This window comes from Delphinapterus leucas, chromosome 6 (assembly GCF_059928025.1).
Source record: "Delphinapterus leucas isolate spDelLeu-1000000601 "Yukka" chromosome 6, BTC_Dleu_Yukka2, whole genome shotgun sequence".
Taxonomy (NCBI): domain Eukaryota; kingdom Metazoa; phylum Chordata; class Mammalia; order Artiodactyla; family Monodontidae; genus Delphinapterus; species Delphinapterus leucas.
The window spans coordinates 112,098,583-112,116,593 of NC_143134.1; the positions used below are offsets into that span (position 1 = coordinate 112,098,583).

At 51.7% G+C, this 18,011-nt stretch overlaps 1 protein-coding gene across 11 annotated transcripts in view; it reads left to right on the forward strand.

Annotated features, from left to right (window-relative positions):
• DAB2IP (DAB2 interacting protein) overlaps positions 1–18,011 on the forward strand; it is a 172,954-nt gene that overhangs the window by 42,546 nt on the left and 112,397 nt on the right. For 2 of the 11 annotated variants that reach the window (XM_022578827.3, XM_022578822.3), the window contains exon 1: positions 972–2,161. The exons of 6 other annotated variants lie outside the window; for them this stretch is intronic. In XM_022578827.3, the coding sequence (XP_022434535.1) occupies positions 2,041–2,161 (121 nt within the window). In that variant the 5' untranslated portion in view covers positions 972–2,040. Of the gene's footprint in view, positions 1–952; positions 2,162–18,011 lie in introns of those variants that run through there. 3 more of the 11 variants (XM_022578825.3, XM_022578820.3, XM_022578821.3) reach the window with 3 other exon arrangements.

The window sequence follows — 18,011 nt, forward strand, 5'->3', positions numbered from 1 at the left end:
AGGTGTGGGTAGGTGGCTGCGGGAGCCCCAGCTGAACTGGGAGGCTCTGAACTGGGTTCCTGTGTTCTGGAGGAGGCTCGCTAAGAGGGCCCACAGCTTGCCTCTGGATGGAGGAATTGGGTACTACTTTTCCCAGGGGCCTCTGCACTTGTAAAAGAGGCTCCTGGTGATGTCTGCTACTGAAAATGAGCTAGAGCAATGCTTAACCCAAAGGAGGCTAATGGGGTCCTTGCAGGCCCTGTGGTTTTCCATCTTCCCCAGGGATTGGCCAGAGGTCTGGGGAGAGGGGCAAGGGGAGTTGATAGCTTCTGACAACCCAGACTGGGTTTGGAGGAGTAATACCCCTCCTGCCCCTCCCCCCTAGTCCTGGGAAGGCGCCTGGCTTCCAGCTGTGATCCAGGCTTCTGACCTGGGGGCCCTCCCCTCTGGCTGAGGGAGCAAGGGAGGGCGTCCCCTTTGTGAGGTGCAAAACCTGGTCTGGATTCTTGCCGACTGCCCCGCCCCCTCCAGGGCCGCACCTTTTCAGCTGTGCTGGAGGAGGACATCCAGACTCCCTCAGGACCCACACGTGACTCTCCCACCAACACATCCTTAAGACTACTTGTCAGAGCCCTGGCTAAGACCCTTTGCCTCTGCCGCTGAGGCAAGTCAGACCTCCTGGCAGGGCCTCAGTTTCCCCTTCTGTACTTGAAGGGCTGGAACTGAGGCAGGTGGTTGTCAGAATAATTTAAAAAATAAATGCCGCTGCAGAGGCTGGCGGGTAGAGAGAGATACCGCAGCCAATGGCCAGGGTGGTCAGGGAAGGCTGGAGGAGGTGGGCTCTAGAGCAACAGGCTTTGGCCAGGCAGAGAAAAGTCAGTAGGAGGCCAGTCCCTGCTGGGAGTAGAGTAAAGAGGAGTGAGAAGTAGGGGGGGCGGGGGAGTGGAGGTGAGGCTGGGAGGTAGTTTGATTGACGATACATCGCTGGAGACTAAAATACCAAAGAAGATTCTCTGGACTTGGGGCTTTTGGACTCTGGGAGCCACGGATGGTTCTTGAGCTGGGGAGGGGGGGGTGCGTGACTCGGAGAAAGCTTTCAGCAGGACGCAATAGAGGGAGCTGGCACCCTCCCTTCTCTAGCCTCGGTTTCCTCTCCCTACAGTGGGGAGAGTACTGCCCTGCCCGCAGCCCTTCTAGAACTGCTGTAAATGCCCAGCGGGAGGGAGACCTCACAGCATCTGAGGTGTTTCATTTGGAGGAGGGTTTAGATAAAAAGGGCAAAAAGTTCTGAATTGGCGAAGACCCGAGGGATACATAGGTGTTCACTATGTTCTCTCTACTTTTTCTGTGCTTGAAATATACACCCTAATTGTAAATATTATAAAAGTAACATGCGTATCAAACGGGACGATTTTTTAAAGAACAGGCGAGTATCCTGCGTGAAAGAGAAGTCTTTCTACCTGGCGGGGCGGGGGGCGTGCTGGACGGTGTGTTTGCGGATCGACACGCAGCCCAGTGAGCTTGGGGCGGAAACCGGCCCTTGGCACCGGCCTCATTCGGACCCTAACCGAGGGTTCCCGGTTCGGAAGCACGGTGCCCTCCTGGTCGCCTTGCCTGCGCCCTGCCCAGTGCCAGGGAGCGCCCACACGCGGGTGTGCACTGTCTATACCCGCCGGCGGGGTGGGACGCCGCGTGCGCCCGGAGCTCGGGCTCTCAGGCGCGGGGGGAGGGCGGTGGCCGTCCTGGGGACCTGCCTGGGGTCCCAGGCACTCCGGCCCGCCTGGCCTGGCCGACTCCAGGCCGGGATTTCTCCCGCACTGACTTTCCGGGCCCGTGCCAGTCCGGCCTCCCGGTCCCCGGCCCCCGCGGCGGGGCCGGCTGCTCCGGGGAGGGCGGGAGGAGGAGGAGGAGTTTGCGCGACTTTGTGGGGCAGCCTCGGCCTCGGCGGCGGCCGCAGCGGCACGCGGGAGAACGCGAGGACGCCCGCCGGGCCGGCCGGAGCGGGCGATGGGGCCCGTGTGAGCGCGCCCAGGCCCGGCCCGGTGCCCGGCGGGCGGCAGCATGTCCGCGGGCGGCGCCAGGAAGAGCACCGGGAGGCCCTCCTACTACTACCGGCTGCTGAGGCGGCCCCGGCTGCAGCGACAGAGGAGCCGCTCCCGCAGCCGGACCCGGCCCGCCAGGGGTAGGCGCCACCCCGACCCCTGACCCCTGACCCCAGGCCCTCCCTAGCGCCGGATCACCGCCTGATGCCCCGGGATGCCCGCGACCCTGGGTCCTCCTGCTGTCTATTTACCCCGGACCCTCTCAGCCGCCCCTTCTGGTTGCCCGGAACTGTGTCTGCTTGTTTCCCACTCCCCCAGCTTCTCCTCAACCTCCACCCTGGTGGGGAAACTGAGGCTCCGGTGTCTCCTCTTGCCAAGGGCAGGCAAAGGGGAGATCGCAGTTCAGCTTCTTTCTTCCCCTTCTCACTTTTGACCACCGTGCCTCAGTTTACTCAGCAGCGGGGGCATCATCATCCCGAGCGACCTGGCTTTCCTCCCCGTGCCTGCGCTGCCCTGGCCGCTCAGCTTACCTCCCCCCAACTCCCTCTTCGCTCCTCTGGGACTTAAGTGGACTCCCCCGCCTCTTGGGTGGAGGGGCACGTGGGTGGACCTCAGGGGGTCCTATCCCAGGGGTCCTTGGCTCCACCGGAGCGGTGGCGGGTAACATCTGTCCAGGACGTCTCTGAGTGGGTGGGCGCCACCTCCTTTGAAATGAGTTTCTCTCTTTTCAAGGCCAGGAGGCAGGACCCGGAGGGGGAGGTGCAAGCAGCATTTTCTTTTTCCAGTAACAGGATCCACAGCTGGAAAGGCGTGTGATCCAGGGGGCTGGGTGGGGGCCGGGACTTCCTTCCATGGCTGGGTAGGAGGTGGGGGGAGGCCCCCTGGAAGGAGGAGGGCTTCGAAGGGGCCCTGGGGAGGCTGGAGTCCCTGGCAAAGGCTCAGGCCCACTGACGCGCCCGTGGGTGGGAGGGAGGAGGGGGCTTGGGAGTACCTAGTGGGCACCTGGGCTGAGTTTACACCATCAGGTTATCTTCGGAATCTGGAAGGCTGGCCTGGTGCCCAGCCTGACCCAGAGGGGTTTGAGCAAATCTGTGCTTGGAATCTGGTCAAATACTCACCCCTCTGGGCACTGGTTGTGTGGCCTGGACCCTGTAGTTGCCCCTGAACCTCAGTTTTCTCGTCAGTATGAGGATAAGTGAGGCAGGCAGGCAGTATACGTTCATTTGCTTCTCCCAGAATGGGGAAGACTTTTCCCACAGTCAGGGCTGAACAACAATGTACAGGGCTTCCTCAGGAAGTGGTGAGTTCCTGAAGTAGTGAGTTCCCGAAGTAGTGAGTTCCCTGTTCGTGGGAGAGTTCAAGCTGAGGTTGGGAATGCACACATGTGTGTGCTGGGAGTTCAGTCTTTAAGGGTCTCCCAAGGCCTATGATCTCCTCCCGCTTGCCTTCCTTGAAAAGGCCTCTGGCTACTGCCTCCCTCCAGGCTTGGCCTGGGCGATCAGAGATCTGGGCTCAAGCACTGTGACTTTGGGCAAGTCTTTTCCCTTTTCTGAGTCTCAGTTTCTTGAGCTGTAAAAGGGGGCTAGTAGTATTGATACATGGAAGATTCCGTGAGGAAATGGGTTCAGGTTGTGAGAAATGGGAGCTGTACAGATGGCCAGTTAAGCTCAGGTCACCATGAGTCCTCCTGTACTCACCCCACCCCTGCTCGATGCCCTGTGTGACCTTCCCTTCACTCTTCACCTCAGCCCAGCTCCATCCCTGCAGGCACAGAGAGGACCCGAAGTCCCCCTCCTGCTCAGCTGACTGGGCCAGAGACAATCAATACATGTCTGGCCATCGCCTGAGCCCCAGCTCCCAGGCTTGCCTGTGCAGGAGTCACTGCTTTGTGTCCCAGCCTCAATGGAGCACCCAGCCTGCAGGGAGGGGGGAGGAGACTGTCCCTGAACAGAAGTTACATCTGGGGAAATCAGGGAGAGCGTCACAGAGTAGGTGACATTTGGACTGGGCTCACCAGATGGGTAGAGTTTCCTTTGGCAGAGGGAGTGGTTGAATCAAATCTGAGTTCAAGCCCCCACTCTGCACAAAGGAATCCTTTGGCCAGTTACCTCTCCAAGCCTCAGTGGCCTTGTCTGGTAAATGGGGGTGGTGATGGCAGGGTTGTTTAAAGACTGAGAGCAAAGGCATGGAAAGGTGCAAGCCCGCGCTGCCTGGGACTTGGGCCACAGTTGAGTGTGAGCTATGGATGTCCTTACTCTGGACAGAGCAGCAGCTGTGCAAAGACAGGGAGTTGGAAAACCTCTTGGGTGTGTGGGCAGAGTTCATCCCGGGGTAGCAGAGGGCCTGGGTTGGTGGAGGGGAATAGCGGGGAGCAGTAGTTTGGGCCTGATAAAGGCCCTTGAGTGATGGGGAGTCATGGGTGGGGGCTGGGAGCTGCCTGGCAGGGTGAGAGGTGGAGGTACCCGGGTTGGGGGCAGCTAGAGCATCACTGACCTTCCTCCACTAAACTCCCAGATCCCTGACTCTGCCTCCAGGGCTGCCCCTCCTCCTGAGGGCAGCACACCCCCGCCCCCCAGGTGGTAACTCATGCTGGGGGAGCCACCCCGAGGCCTTGAGCTCGTCCTTTCTGACCTCACGCCTCAGTCTCCCCATCTGCAGTGGGGCTTGGTCCCATGAGGGTGACACCATCAGATCCCCAAGGAGGTGGTGGTACCCAGCATCCCAGCCCTGATTGGGCCCTTGCTCCACACCCATTCTGGCCTCTGCCACAAGCAAGGAAGGACAATGACCGAGAACGCAGGCGTGTTTGTTCAGAAACAGGAAAGTGCAGGGAAGAATTGGCTGGTGGTGGGGACGCGCAGCTGGCCCAGCCAGGGAGAGGGTTGTGACCAGACTGCCACCTCTGAGGAAGCTCCCTGCCCACCGCCCCTACTGTCCCTCTGGAGTGGTGGGAGGGGGCTCGCTGCAAACTCGAGACTAAGACTGTCCCTGGTGGGGCCGCCAGTGAGGGACAGTGTCTGCCGTCCCCCAGGTGTGACCAAAGCAGGGCAGTAAGCAAGCCTCTTCCCTTCTCTGCGCCCTGAGTTCTCCATCTGAAGAACGGACAGAGCGAATCTGTTGTTGGTAGAGGGGGGCACGAAGTTTGACGATGGCCAGAGCCAGGGTGGGAACAGTGATGTTTGCATGGCAAGCGTCACCTGGCCATTTTGTGTCGCGCCTTGTGCCCCTGGGTCCGCTTGAAGGCTGGGCGTGGCCCATGAATTCGAGGGGTTCCTCACCAGCCAGGGTACCTCCCCACCTACCCCCACCAAGGTCAAGAAAAGCTTTGTCTGTCTGTCTGACCTACCTGTACCCCCAGGGCTGCTGAGGAAATACAACTTTTCTTCTTGCCCTGGATAAAGTCCACCCATTCATTCAACTAGCAAACACGTGTTGAGCACCTACTATGTGCTGGGCATAGGGGCACATGGGGATGAATTGCATAGGCTCCCAGCTCTTGACAAGCCCCCAGTTGGTTGGGGAGGCTGGCTTGTTGAGCTGCCCTGGGGCACAGAGCCCTTTTGGGGGTACAGGGCAGTGGTTAGTGGGAAACGGACTCTAGTCCCAACTCGATCATGAGCTGGTTATGCGATTCTGGCACATCCCAGGGCCTCAGTTTCCCCATCTGTCAATTGGGGCTAATCCTGTCCTGCTGCCTCACATGTTGGGAGACCTCTTGGAATGCCCATCCCTGTACTCAGGGGAGGTTTTGATTCTTTTCTTCGTGTTTTCATCTGAGTTTTTCCTGGGGTCCAGGCACATGCCAGGCCCTGCCTGGGCGCTGCAGACTTGGCCTGTGTTTTCTCCTTAGATGGTCAGTTCCTTCTCCACGCCCACACATACCCCATTGCATGGCCCTGTGTCGTGGCTGCTGTGTGGTCCCACTCCCCTCCACCTGGGTGTCTTTCCTTCCGAGGTATGCTGGAGTCTGTGTGAGGGACCTCAGGAGGGGGCTCCCAGGAGCGCTCCAGCATCCCCTGAGGAATGTCCTGGGCAGGAGGTGCCCAGGAGGACTAGGGCTGACCTCCTGAGGTGGGGGTCACCTCCCAGGACTTCGAAGTTGGCAGCTGAGTGATTTAACCCCTGACGTCCAGAGGGGGCGGCACTGAGGCACAGAGGGGCCACCTTCACAGAGCGGGGTATGGAACCCAGGGCTTCTGGCCCCCAGGAAGATGGCAACATGGTTGGGGAGGGTGCTGATTTGCCATGGCTGCTTCCTAACTGGGAGCGATGGCTAGGGAGGGGCCTGGGTGCCACCATAGGGAAGGGCGGGCGCTGGGACCTCTCCATGGGGACCCTGGCTTCAGGGAGACCCGCTGAGAGGCCCCTGGGCAGCAGCTTGGGGCCCCAGAGGCTGGACAAGCCTGAGAACAGCCCGGAGGGTGGGGGCTGGTTGTACCTTGTGGTCCCCCCAGTCTTTAAATGTCCTTCCAAGAGCCCAAGGCTGAGACCTCTGAAATTGTACATATACTTTTTTCTGCCTTGTTTCCTCCTCTGTTCCTGCTGAGACACCATCTCTCCTTTGGGGATTGGCTCCAGCTTCTCCAGGCCTTTACATAACTCACGTAGTGGAGCCTCACTCCTTCCCACGACGTGTAATAAAGTTCAAATGACTTCTGTTTGCCGAATGCCTGCTCAGTGTTGGCAGTGAGCTTAACTCTGTATTTGCCTTATTTAATGCTCACAACAACGCTGGAGATGGATACTGGCATAATTCTCATTTTAGAGGTGAGGAAACTGTGTCCCAGAGAGTGGGAGCCTTGTCCAACGTCACGCAGCTAAGGAACGGTGGAGCCCAGCTCTGCCCTACTCCACATCCTGGGCTTGTGAACGCACCACCTCGCTATCCCGTGGGTAGGCGGATCCTTCTGAGGTTCGGCCTTGCCTTTGATAAGGCGACCTCCTCCATCTATCTGATTTGCATAGTCAGCAACTCTACTGAGTGTTCACAGCCATCCGCTTCCACAATCCTGACCGTAATTCAGGAGGGAGGCAGGGGAATGACCCCACTGGCATCTGAGGTGGGGAGGGTCCATCCTCCTCGTTGAGCCCTCTGTCTGCCTGGGATGACTCAGGCCATCCCTCAGGCCCAGGCTCTCCCCCGGCCCCCACCCTTGTATCCTGCTCCCATTCATGCCTACCAGCCATGTCCTCCTTTCCCTGGGCAGGTCACAGGTCTTACAGACTCAGCCCTGTTTTTCCACCAAGTTCCTTTGTGCTGAGGGTTCAGCATCCCGTGTTGTGAGGTCCCTGGAGACCAGCAGACAGCTTGAGGCCCACTTCCCAGAGCTGTGTAGGTCCTTGAGGGAGGCCGGAGGCCCAAGTTCATCTGCTAGAATGTCAGCTTCTTGGTCTTTGTGTTTCTGGCGCATCCTCGTCACCTTTAATAACAAGGAAGGTAATCGCTTCCTTTTACCCAGCTGACTGTGTGCCAGGCCCTGTGTCAAGAGCTTCACCTGACTATCTCGTATCTCCTTTTACCTTTCCAACCTTCCTAGGAGGTAGGGGTCATTACCATCAATTCCCTTTGCCAGGTGAGGAAACTGAGCTCAGGGTGTGGAGGAAGAGGCAAGGTTCAACCCGAGGCCACCGTACTCCCGAGCTCACGCCTAGAAGCATGCTTCAAAGGGTCAGGTCTGGAGCTCTGATTCCTGGGCGCTCTTTCTCTGCCCCGTTGCGTTCTGTACTTCCTGAAACCTGGTGGCACAAGGACAGGCCCGGAGCCTGCTTTGCTCAGCTGCTGATGGGGGGAGGTTGGAGGGATTGACCTGTGTGGCCCTGGGAGCTAACTGTTCCCCTTGACAATTGGAGAAACTGAAGCCCAGAGGACCAAGGCCACTTTCCCGAGGTATGTAAAGACGTTAAGGAGAGATCCAGGTCTGGAATCCACAGCCCTTTGCATCCTATTTTGGTGTTGATTTTGTTTGTTGCTTTTCCTAATGTTAGCCCAGATCGGGACACTGAGGCAGCTGGGCTCCTTGCTGGGTCTTCTTGGCGGGAGGGAATAGGGGTTGAATTCCTGTGTAACTTGATACAAATGTGCTCACATCCCGACCGCATACGTGTTTTGCTTCGAAATGACACGCAGCCTCTTGACTATTTTTAAAAGAAAAGCAATGGCTGTGATATTTCCCCTGCACCTTCCTCTCGAGGCCACTTGGTTAAATGTCAGGAAAGGGAGAGTATTTCCTGGTCAGGAACGTTAGGAGCTTGCTGGGAGCTGAAGTTTTGTTTTCTGTTAAGTAGGTGTTTGGGGAATCGGTTCCCAGCCCTCCTCCGCCCCCCACCCGCCGTTCCCTGGGAAGGTTGTGTTTGACAGTTGCTGGGAGGAGGGATTTGAGAGGGAACAGCCGAGATGCCCGCGCGTGGAGTGGCAGGGTAGTTATTTTTAGCCATCCCGATCCAGTAGAGACATTTCAGCATTTGTTCAATATTTAATTATCCATCTGAAATTGGCCCATGTGGCCTTGAGTTTGGAAGTGGCTGTCTGTGCTGTGGTTTCCTCTGATTGCATAAATAAGGAAGGGAGGGGAAGCGCAATAGCCCTCCAAATAATACTAATAAAAAAATAAAAAGAGTAGACTCAGTACTCAGAAAAGACAGGCTTGGTTTCACAGTCTAGACAGACCACCTGTACTTTAGTAGGAAAGATGAGCCGTGAGAGTGCCTAGCACGCCCTTGGAAATGCAGCCCTGCTTGGTCTGTGACTCTCAGACTCCACAGCTGCCTGGGTTTTATTGGGGATGGGTTTCCCCCCCTCCACCAGGTTCCTGTGTTGACCTTGACAGCTGCCAGGTACCCGAGAGGAGGTTTGGGGATTTTGCTTTTGGAAGTCTTGTTAGCTTTTATTTCCCTCCTCTCTTCTCCCCGACAGACAGGATAGCACTGTCGGCATCTGGGCTGTGTTACTTCTTTTTTCTTGGTCCTTAGGGGTGATGTGTTGACACGGCTGTGAAATAGAAAAGGCAGAGCACAGGGAGGACGATGTGGCTGCTGTGAGGCTCAGCCCACTCTCCTAAAGCCTCTGGTGGATGAGGGAGCAGAGGGGAGGGGAAGAGAGTGGGGCTAGAGGGAGCCAGGCAGCCAGGGATGGGGCTCCTTTTGGTGTCCTGCTTGGCTTGGGGACTGTAGAACTTGGGTTTAAAGGTTGGAAATCAATAAATTGGCAATCTGGGATAGTCTTCTGGAAAAGGGGTTTTCTATCCATTTATCCCTCTATCCCGGGGACTGAGTTTGGGTCAGGTGTGTGGCCAGGGCGGGAGTCCTTCTGACTGCACCATAAATGCTGGTGACCTCAGGCAAGTCACTAAACATCTCTGGGCTCAGAAGCACTTTGAACAAGTAGATGTGAAACAACGTAGGGTATCATTATAGGCGGGGTGAGTTGTCATTATCTGTTCATCCAAAGCCTGAGGGGTTAATTGCAGCTCTATTAGGGCTGATCTAGAAATAAAATGTGATGCTTGTGGGGATCGGAGCCATCCAGATGGCTCCTTGGCATTCCCGTCCCCCAGAGGCTGCTACAAGTGTCACTTGTACTTGTTCAGAGCAGCAGAGCTTTAGTGAGCCACCTACTGTTTGCAAGCCCTGTGCCAGGGGCTGCCGTGGAGGATACAGTCAGCCCCCACCCCCAGGGAGCCGGGCTTATGGGGAAGGTAGTCCTGTAAGCGGGTTGGCAGATGGTGTGACTGGAAGGGTAGGCAGGGCCTTGGGTGGTGAGCCACGAGGTTGGAACTCCCCCTGGCAGGCCACACGGAATCAAAGGGAGAATTTTGAAAATAACAGTCATTATAATAGCACCGACTTCCATTTTTTGAGCACTTAACACAGTGTAGGCGCCTTTCTAAGTCCTTTGCGTGCATCATTTCATTAAGTCCTCATTCTCACAGATAATTGTATCAGCTCCATTTTGCAGATGAGAAAACTGAGGCTCAGACTGGTGAATTGACCTCCTCCACGCCACCCAGCTACTGAGTGGCAGCGTTCAGGATGTTTCATTCTCACTGTACTTGCCAGAACTGCAATTTAGGAAAATGATTTTAAGCAACCAGCAAGCTAGACTGATGTGGTCCGGGGAGCAGAGAGAGTGGGTATCAGTGATCACAGGTGACTATGTTGGCCGTCCTGTTGCAGGAGGCAATGGGTTTGAGCGGGGAGAGAGAGAGGTCAGGGGTCGTCCTCACAGCGAGAGGGGTGGGAGCTGGTGATGGGATAGGCCCAGGCAAGTGGGGAGGGTTTGGGGTGAGGGGGCAGCAGAGCTGTGGGCATGGCTGACAGGCCTGCTCTGACTCTTGATGCTGCAGGGGCGGGAGGGGGGCACCAGCCTGGGCAGGGGGTGCCTTTGGGGAGTAGCTTCAGGAAAGTGGTGGAAAGGTACTAGAGGCTGCAGGAGGTCAAATGGTTGAGGGGTGAGGGTGGCGGGCAGAACTGGACATTGCTGGAGAAGCTGGGTGGATATGGAGGTCTGAGGGAAGCCTGGGTTTCCCATTAACTGTCTGTGTCGTCACTGTTCCCCCTGGTGTCTAGGGAGCTGTTCAAAGCTACATGTTAGCAGCAAGCAGGTTGGGGCCCTGAGAGCCCTTCCGCGGCATCAGCGGCAGCCTCTGAGCCCTCCTGGGACAGGACCTCGGGCTTCAGAAAACCAGGGGTGCAGCCCTCCGGTCCCACCCGCAGAGGGAGAGCCATCTGCAGAGGGAGGGGCCAGTTTAAGGAGTGGGGAGCAGGGGGGCTGGGTGCTGGGGCAGCCCTTCATGGGGATGTTATGGAAGAGGCTCCTGGGTCGCTGGTGGTCCCCAGGGGAGACCACCAGCTATGGGCCAAATCACTCCATCTCCTCTTTTTTTTAAAGAATATAATGTTTATGTTAGTGTTTTTCCCCTTCTCCCCCAACCCCTAGGATTACAAAAGTGATAAAGTAATAAATATCCATTATGCAAGAGAAGAAAATAAAAAATAACCTTTAATTCTAGCCCCCAGTGATAAGCTCTGGGAGCATTTGGAAGGTGATTTCCAGGCTTCTTGCCTTCTTGAAGTTTTTGAAAATTCTAAAATATTTGAAAGTATAAAAAGTGTAGAAAATAACATTACAGACACCCAGGTACTCACCTCTCAGATTTAGCAAATGTTAGCATTGCCATGATTGCTTCTCTTTTCTTCTTTTTTTCTTTTTCTTTTTCTTAGAAATAAAATGATTCAGGTACAGCAGGGGGTCGGCAAAGTACAGCTCACAGGCCAAATCCCACCTGTTTTCATATAGCCCACCACCTGTTTTTGTATGACCTGCGAGCTAAGAATAGCATTTACATTTTTCAAGGGTTGAAACAAAAATCAAAAGAGGAATAATGTTTTATAACGTGAAAATGATTGGAAATTCAAATTTTCCGTGTCTATAAGTAAAGTTTATTAGAACACAGCCCCACTTATTCATATTGTCTGTGGCTCTTTACATGTTACCTTGACAGGATTAAGTAGTTGAGACAAACCTAGAATATTTGCTCTCTGGCCCTTTATGAAAAAAATGTGCTGACCCCTGAGATATAGCTAAAGCCTCCTACGCTCTCCCCAAGGATAACCAGCCTCCTGAAGGCGGTGCATGTCCTGCCCACGTGTGCTTTTACTACATTTGCAAATGCTTCAAAATGTGTAGTATTGCATTGTGGGTTTCAAAAATGGGTACAGGGAAATTGCACATGGTGGAGAAGAGCAAACGCATTTCTCCACGCTAGGACTTCCTTATATCCTGAATTCCAGCAGCACAGATAAATGGCAGCTCTCTGCTGGGCCTGGAATAGGCCCTGGGGCTACAGAGTCACAGGAGAAAACTCAGGAGGAAAAATGGAGAAGGTCACACTTCAGGCTAAATTTCCTAGAAATCCTCAGAAAGCAAAGGAGCAAAAAGGGACTCAGGGACGAGAGAACCCTTCAGGCCAGGTAATTAATCCTTGGAGTGACCGGGAAACCCAGAGTTTTGGGAAGGCTGGGGATTCTTTGAAAGTGAGGTGTGTGTCAGAATGAGGAATAGGAAGTATGGATGGTCAAAGGCAATTGTTTGTTTTTTAAAGATTTAAAAAAATTTTTGGCTGCGTTGGGTCTTCGTTGCTGCGCGCGGGCTTTCTCTAGTTGCGGCGAGCGGGGGCTGCTCGTTGTTGCGGTGCGCGGGCTTCTCATTGCGGTGGCTTCTCTTTGCTGCGGAGCATGGGCTCTAGGCGTGCGGGCTTAGTAGTTGTGGCTCGCGGGGTCTAGAGCGCAGGCTTAGTAGCTGTGGCGCACGGGCTTAGTTGCTCCGCGGCATGTGGGATCTTCCTGGACCAGGGCTCAAACCTGTGTCCCCTGCATTGGCAGGCGGATTCTTAACCACTGCGCCACCAGGAAAGTCCCAAAGGCAATTGTTAAGGGACTCAAGTAGAGGGGCTTAGAGAAGAGCTGGTGACAGTGTCTATAGATGCTGAAAGTTTGCAACACTTACACTGGACTGTTATTCATGAGGCCAGCCGGGGACTAAGGGGTGAACACTAGTGCTGTCCTTTTGGGAGGCCCTACCCAGAATCCTGAGACGGAGCTGGGAGGCACATCTTCTCAGTGCTTCCCTCCCACCTTCTGAGAACCAGGAGCCTGACCCCTCCACGTCCCCTCTGAGGCGTTCTTGTGCCCCCACCAAATGCTCTAGGTTGAGGATTCCCAGGGTGGGGAGGTGCCCTGGACTCCAGCCCTCCACAGTCATTTCCATGCCTCTCTCCCAGCAGACCTCACCCCCTAAACAGTGGGCAACCTCCATTGACTCTGAACCATGTCCTGAACTTAAAGACAACTTGAACTCTGATCCTGATTCCTTTTGAGAGATAGCAGGTTATCGCAGTTCCATAGGTTCAAGACTTCTTCCCTTCCCCACACCCAACATCAGGGGACCAAAACATGCAGTTGAATGAGGCATCCCTTATCCCTTTCTGCCGTGTAGCGGGGCTGGGATGGCACCTGGAGATGTAGAGAGAGGCAGGGCAGGGAGGACACTCAGCCTTCCGGGGGACTTGGGACCTGTTATCCTCTCACTTATCTCTCCATGGAGGCGCTTTCCCATCCTGGGGCAGCCCTTCGATTCAGAGCTCGCCAGGCTCAAATCCTGCCTTCTGCGTTTCTTAGCCGAGTGGTCGTGGTCCTTTCAGTTGATGTTTCTGAACTTCAGTTTCTTCCTGTTAAAGTTGGAGCTGATGTTTCCTACTTTAGGAGTCAGCTTGAGGATAAATATACACATACCGTGCAGTCCCTGTCTCTCTTACATCTGTTTCTCCACATTTCCTGGTGGTCCATTTTTATTACATACAAATATCCAGTTGTTCTGCTGCTAAATTTGTTGAAAAAACGATCTTTTCCACCACCAATTTATCTTTGTACTTTTCTCGAAAAATCGATCGACCACATATATGTGGGACTATTTCTGGACTCTTTATTCTGTTCCATTGATCTACATGTCTATCCTTTTGCTAATATCACGCTATCTTGATTACTTTAGTTACATTTCAAGACTATAAGGTATGTCTTGAAACCAAGTAATATCAGTCCCCCAACCTGTTTCTGCTTTCTCCAGATTGGTTGGCTCTTTTAGATCCTTTGCTTTGCCATCTAAATGTAAAATTGAGCCTGCCAGTGTCTTTAAAACGCCTGTAGGATTTTGACTAGAATTGCATTGAATCTATAGATCAGTTTGGGGAGAAATGCCATCTTAACAAGACTGAGTCTTCCCAATCCTTCAAAGTGGTATATCTTTCTGTTTATTTTGATTTTCTTTAATGTCTCTCAGCAATATTTTTAAAGTTATTAGCCTTGTACTTGTTTTGTTAAATTTATTCCCAAGTATTTTTGATACTCTTTGTTAATAACTATGAAGGGAGGAGATTTTACCCTACTTGCTGACTAGCAACCTAGCCTGGTAGAGTTTCCCGGGTGCCGGCAGAAGACACGAGACTCGTGGGTCAGAGACAAAGGACTCTATGACTCATGGCCGGTAGCATGAACTTCATGTTTGCATCAATTTTCTTTCCCTCCAAGTTCCTAGGGCAGTCACAGGTGTTTTTGTAGAACGTAAAACAATCTGCTCTTTTGTTTGGTCAAATTATAGCTTCATGTTCCTTATAGGACCTAATGTACAATCTATGCGTCAACTGTTCCTCAAGCTAAAAATTACACAAAGAGCTGAAATTCAGTTTGCTTTAGTATTAAATCATTAAATTAGAAACTTGGAGATTATTTATTTATTTATTGAAGTATAGTTGATTTACAATGTTCTGTTAGTTTCTGCTGTACAGCAAAGTGATTCAGTTATACATATACATTTATTCTTTTTCATATTCTTTTCCATTATGGTTTATTGCAGGATATTGAACTTAGTTCCCTGTGCTATACAGTAGGACCTTGTTATTTAGAGATAATTTAAAATTTGAATTCCAAGCTGTCAAATACAGAAAGGTAAAGAGAGTTTTAAAGTTCTATATAAAAAATCAGTATGTACACACTTAAAACTTTATGCCTATTTTGAGTTGTTGGAAAACTATAAGACTGTTGTATAGCCACGTTGTTCTAATTTAATAGTATCCTTGTTTCTGAGGAAAACAGAGCAACTTCTACACAGTCTATTATGCTTTTCTAAACTGTTTAAAGGTACTTTTCTATTGTCATTTTTAAAAATAAAGTGCGAATTCCAGCTCTCACACCGAAAAAAAAAATAATATAGTTTTTGAACAAACACTAAGTCCTGAGGTGGAATTTTGGGGTAAAAAGAAATCATTTATATTTTCTGAATGAAATGAAAAATAGAGTGAATTTAATTCTATACCTGAATATTTAGGGTTTGATAATCATGATTCTCTCTGGAGTGCTGTTGTTGGAGCTTATATACCCTAAAGAAGTTTTAATAATGTATTTAGTATCTATACTAAGGATAAATACACAGCGTGTGGAGTGACTATCCAAAGAGAAATATTCTCTATGTACAGATGTGAAAACATCTCTAAACTACATTATAAAATAACCAAGAAAGGTATCATATACTTTCGTGGTTTTCAAGCCCTTTTACATATGTTGATTGATAACAAGTGCATAGTAGAGAAAGAACGAAGTTTACATTATGTAGGGTCATGAATATTATGTTTCCAAAAGGAAGCTTTTCTCCTTTTAAGGCAGCCATCGATTTGGAAAAGGGACCTTGAGAGTCCACAGTCTTGGGTCAGCCAATGGTGTGATGTCACTACCCCTCCATTTTTACTAGAATAAGTTGAACCTTGGTCAGTGGGTGTATTGGCTCCCTATTGCTACTGGAACAAACTACTGCAAATTTTGTGTCTTAGAACACACAGACTTATCTTACAGTTCTCAGGGTCAGAAGTCTGAAATCAGTTTCTCTGGGTTACAGCCAAGGTGTCGGCAGGACTGCATTCTCCCTGGGGGCTCTAGGGGAGAATCAGTTTCCTTGCCTCTTGCAGCTTCTAGAAGCTGCCTTGACCCATGGCCCCACCTCACTCCCACCTCTGCTTCCATCACCACATCGCCTTCCCTGTCTTCTCTGATGCTTCTGTCTCTCCCTTATAAGGACTCTTGTGATTACATTGGGCCCTCCCAGGTAATCTAAAATAATCTCCCCATCTCGAGATCATTAATCATGTCTTTGAAGTCCCTTTTGACATTGAAGGTAACATATTCATGGGTTCTAGGATCAGGATGGGCTCTTTGGGGGCCATTATTCCACCTACCACAGGCAGGTAAGGTTTAATAACCTCTAAGAACCATGTCTCCTCCTTCTTCCAAAGATGGATGGGGGACTTCCCTGGTGGCGCAGTGGTAAAGAATCTGCCTGCCGACGCAGGGGACACGGGTTCGAGCCCTGGTTCGAGAAGATCCCACATGCCGCGGAGCAACTAAGCGCGTGCTTCACAACTACTGAGCCTGCACGCCACAACTACTGAGCCCACGTGCCACAACTACCGAAGCCCGCCCGACTAGAGCCTGTGCTCTGCAACAAGAGAAGCCACGGCAATGAGAAGTCCGTGCACCGCAACGAAGAGTAGCCCCCGCCCGCCGCAACTAGAGAAAGCCCACGCGCAGCAACGAAGACCCAATGCAGCCAAAAATAAATAAATAAAATAAAAAACAAAGATGGATGGCCAAAGTCTGAACTGGAAAAAGTGTGTGTAGGAGACCTACCAACATATCAGTGCACTGTTTTGGCAAACTCACTCTTCATTTGGCTAACTGTTAAGAGCAGATAAGAACAGTACAGATGTGCTTCACACACACACACACACACACACACACACAGATACACAGTGGCATCAGCTGGACGGCCATGTCTGAAAAGTTCTAACACTCTGAAGGTTCCTTGACCTGCTGCCATGGTGATCTTACCTTTGGCTCTTCCGGCAGTTCATCCGGCCACTCCTGCAGTAGCGGGGGAGGGGAAGTTGGGACATCAGTTCATTGGCAGCTTTACGCTTGGGGAACTTCGTTCCCTCACCCACGAGTTTGTTTCTAAATCTAATTTTTGGACTTTCCTGATCCACTTTCTCTAACTGGTCATTTGGGCTGCTGTTGATTTCAATGTCATTTGTTTTGTTTTCTGATTTTGTTTTTTCTCTTGCTTCTTTTCCTTTTTCCTATTCAGACGTATTCAGAGGGTACAATTTGGCACTGAATCATCATACCACCTGTTTCTATTTTAATTTTACTATTAGTTTTTGGAAGGCTGAATTATTCTTCATTCAGCAAGTGGTACGGGTCCCACCCATAGCCCATCCTATTCTCCAAAGAGTATCTCTGATACCAAGTTTTTGAGTACTGTTTATGATATTTTTCTATGTAAGTGCGCACACATACAAACAGAAAGTAAAACATCATATTAGTTTAATCATGTAGACAGCAAATGTATTTCATTCTAAAGAGCCCATGGTAAGCCTTTGCAGTGGTGTTTATATTTCTGTGCCTCCTGCCTCTAGATTGCTGGCCATTCTCTCTACTCAGGGAACACTGGATATGAATACACTTCTGCAGTTAGTTTCTCGGGATGGAAAATCTCAATTGTTTACACACAGATATGATTCCATGTATTTCAAATAGGCTATTTATTAACTTTTCATTCTGAAATTTTTACAGATATGTAGGCAGTTGCAAAACCAGTACAGAGAGGCTTCCGTGCATCCTTCACCCAGTTTCCCCTGGTAGTTACATCTCATGTAACCAGTACAATGCCCTCCAGCCAAAGACCCACCAGGAACACGCCTCCAGCTGAACAAGTTGGGTTTATTACTTATTGCAGTGATGGAGGACACACACTGTGGGGAGCCACGGGACATCTCAGAGTGTGGTAGAGAGAACCTACTCTAGGATTTGGGCTTTGGTTGGGTGATTTGGGGGACATCTAAGGAAGTGGGGTTCACTCTTGATTGGCTGCTCTCAGAAAGCAGGGGCAATTCTATGATGGGGTGTCTCAAATCTTATCTCCAGGGAGAAGAGGCAGCACAAGGATAAAGCTGTCTTCGGTAAAGAAGCAGCAGACGCTCATTTTCGCCAAGGTGGGGAGATTTTTGGTATTTTGTGGGTGGCGCAGTGACCTGGCTTTTGTCAGTGGCTTAGACAAAACGATAAAGTGGACTTGTTTTGCCTCATTTTATCATGGTAGCCTTGTCTGAGGTTGGTATCCTGTGAGGTTGTTTATGTCCAAAAGGAGAATAACATGGCAGAGCTGTGAATGCCAGGTCAGCTTCTGGATGTCAGTGTCTGCTTTCCTCCTTCCTCTCTCATCTTTTGTGCACATCGGTCCGATGCGTGTGTAAACTCTGTGCCATTTCAGCACATGTGTACATTCGTGTAACCACCACTGCACTCAACACACAAGACTATTCTATCACCATAAAGATCTCCCTCTTGTGCTGCCCTTTTATGGTTACACCCACCTACCTGCCCCCCCAC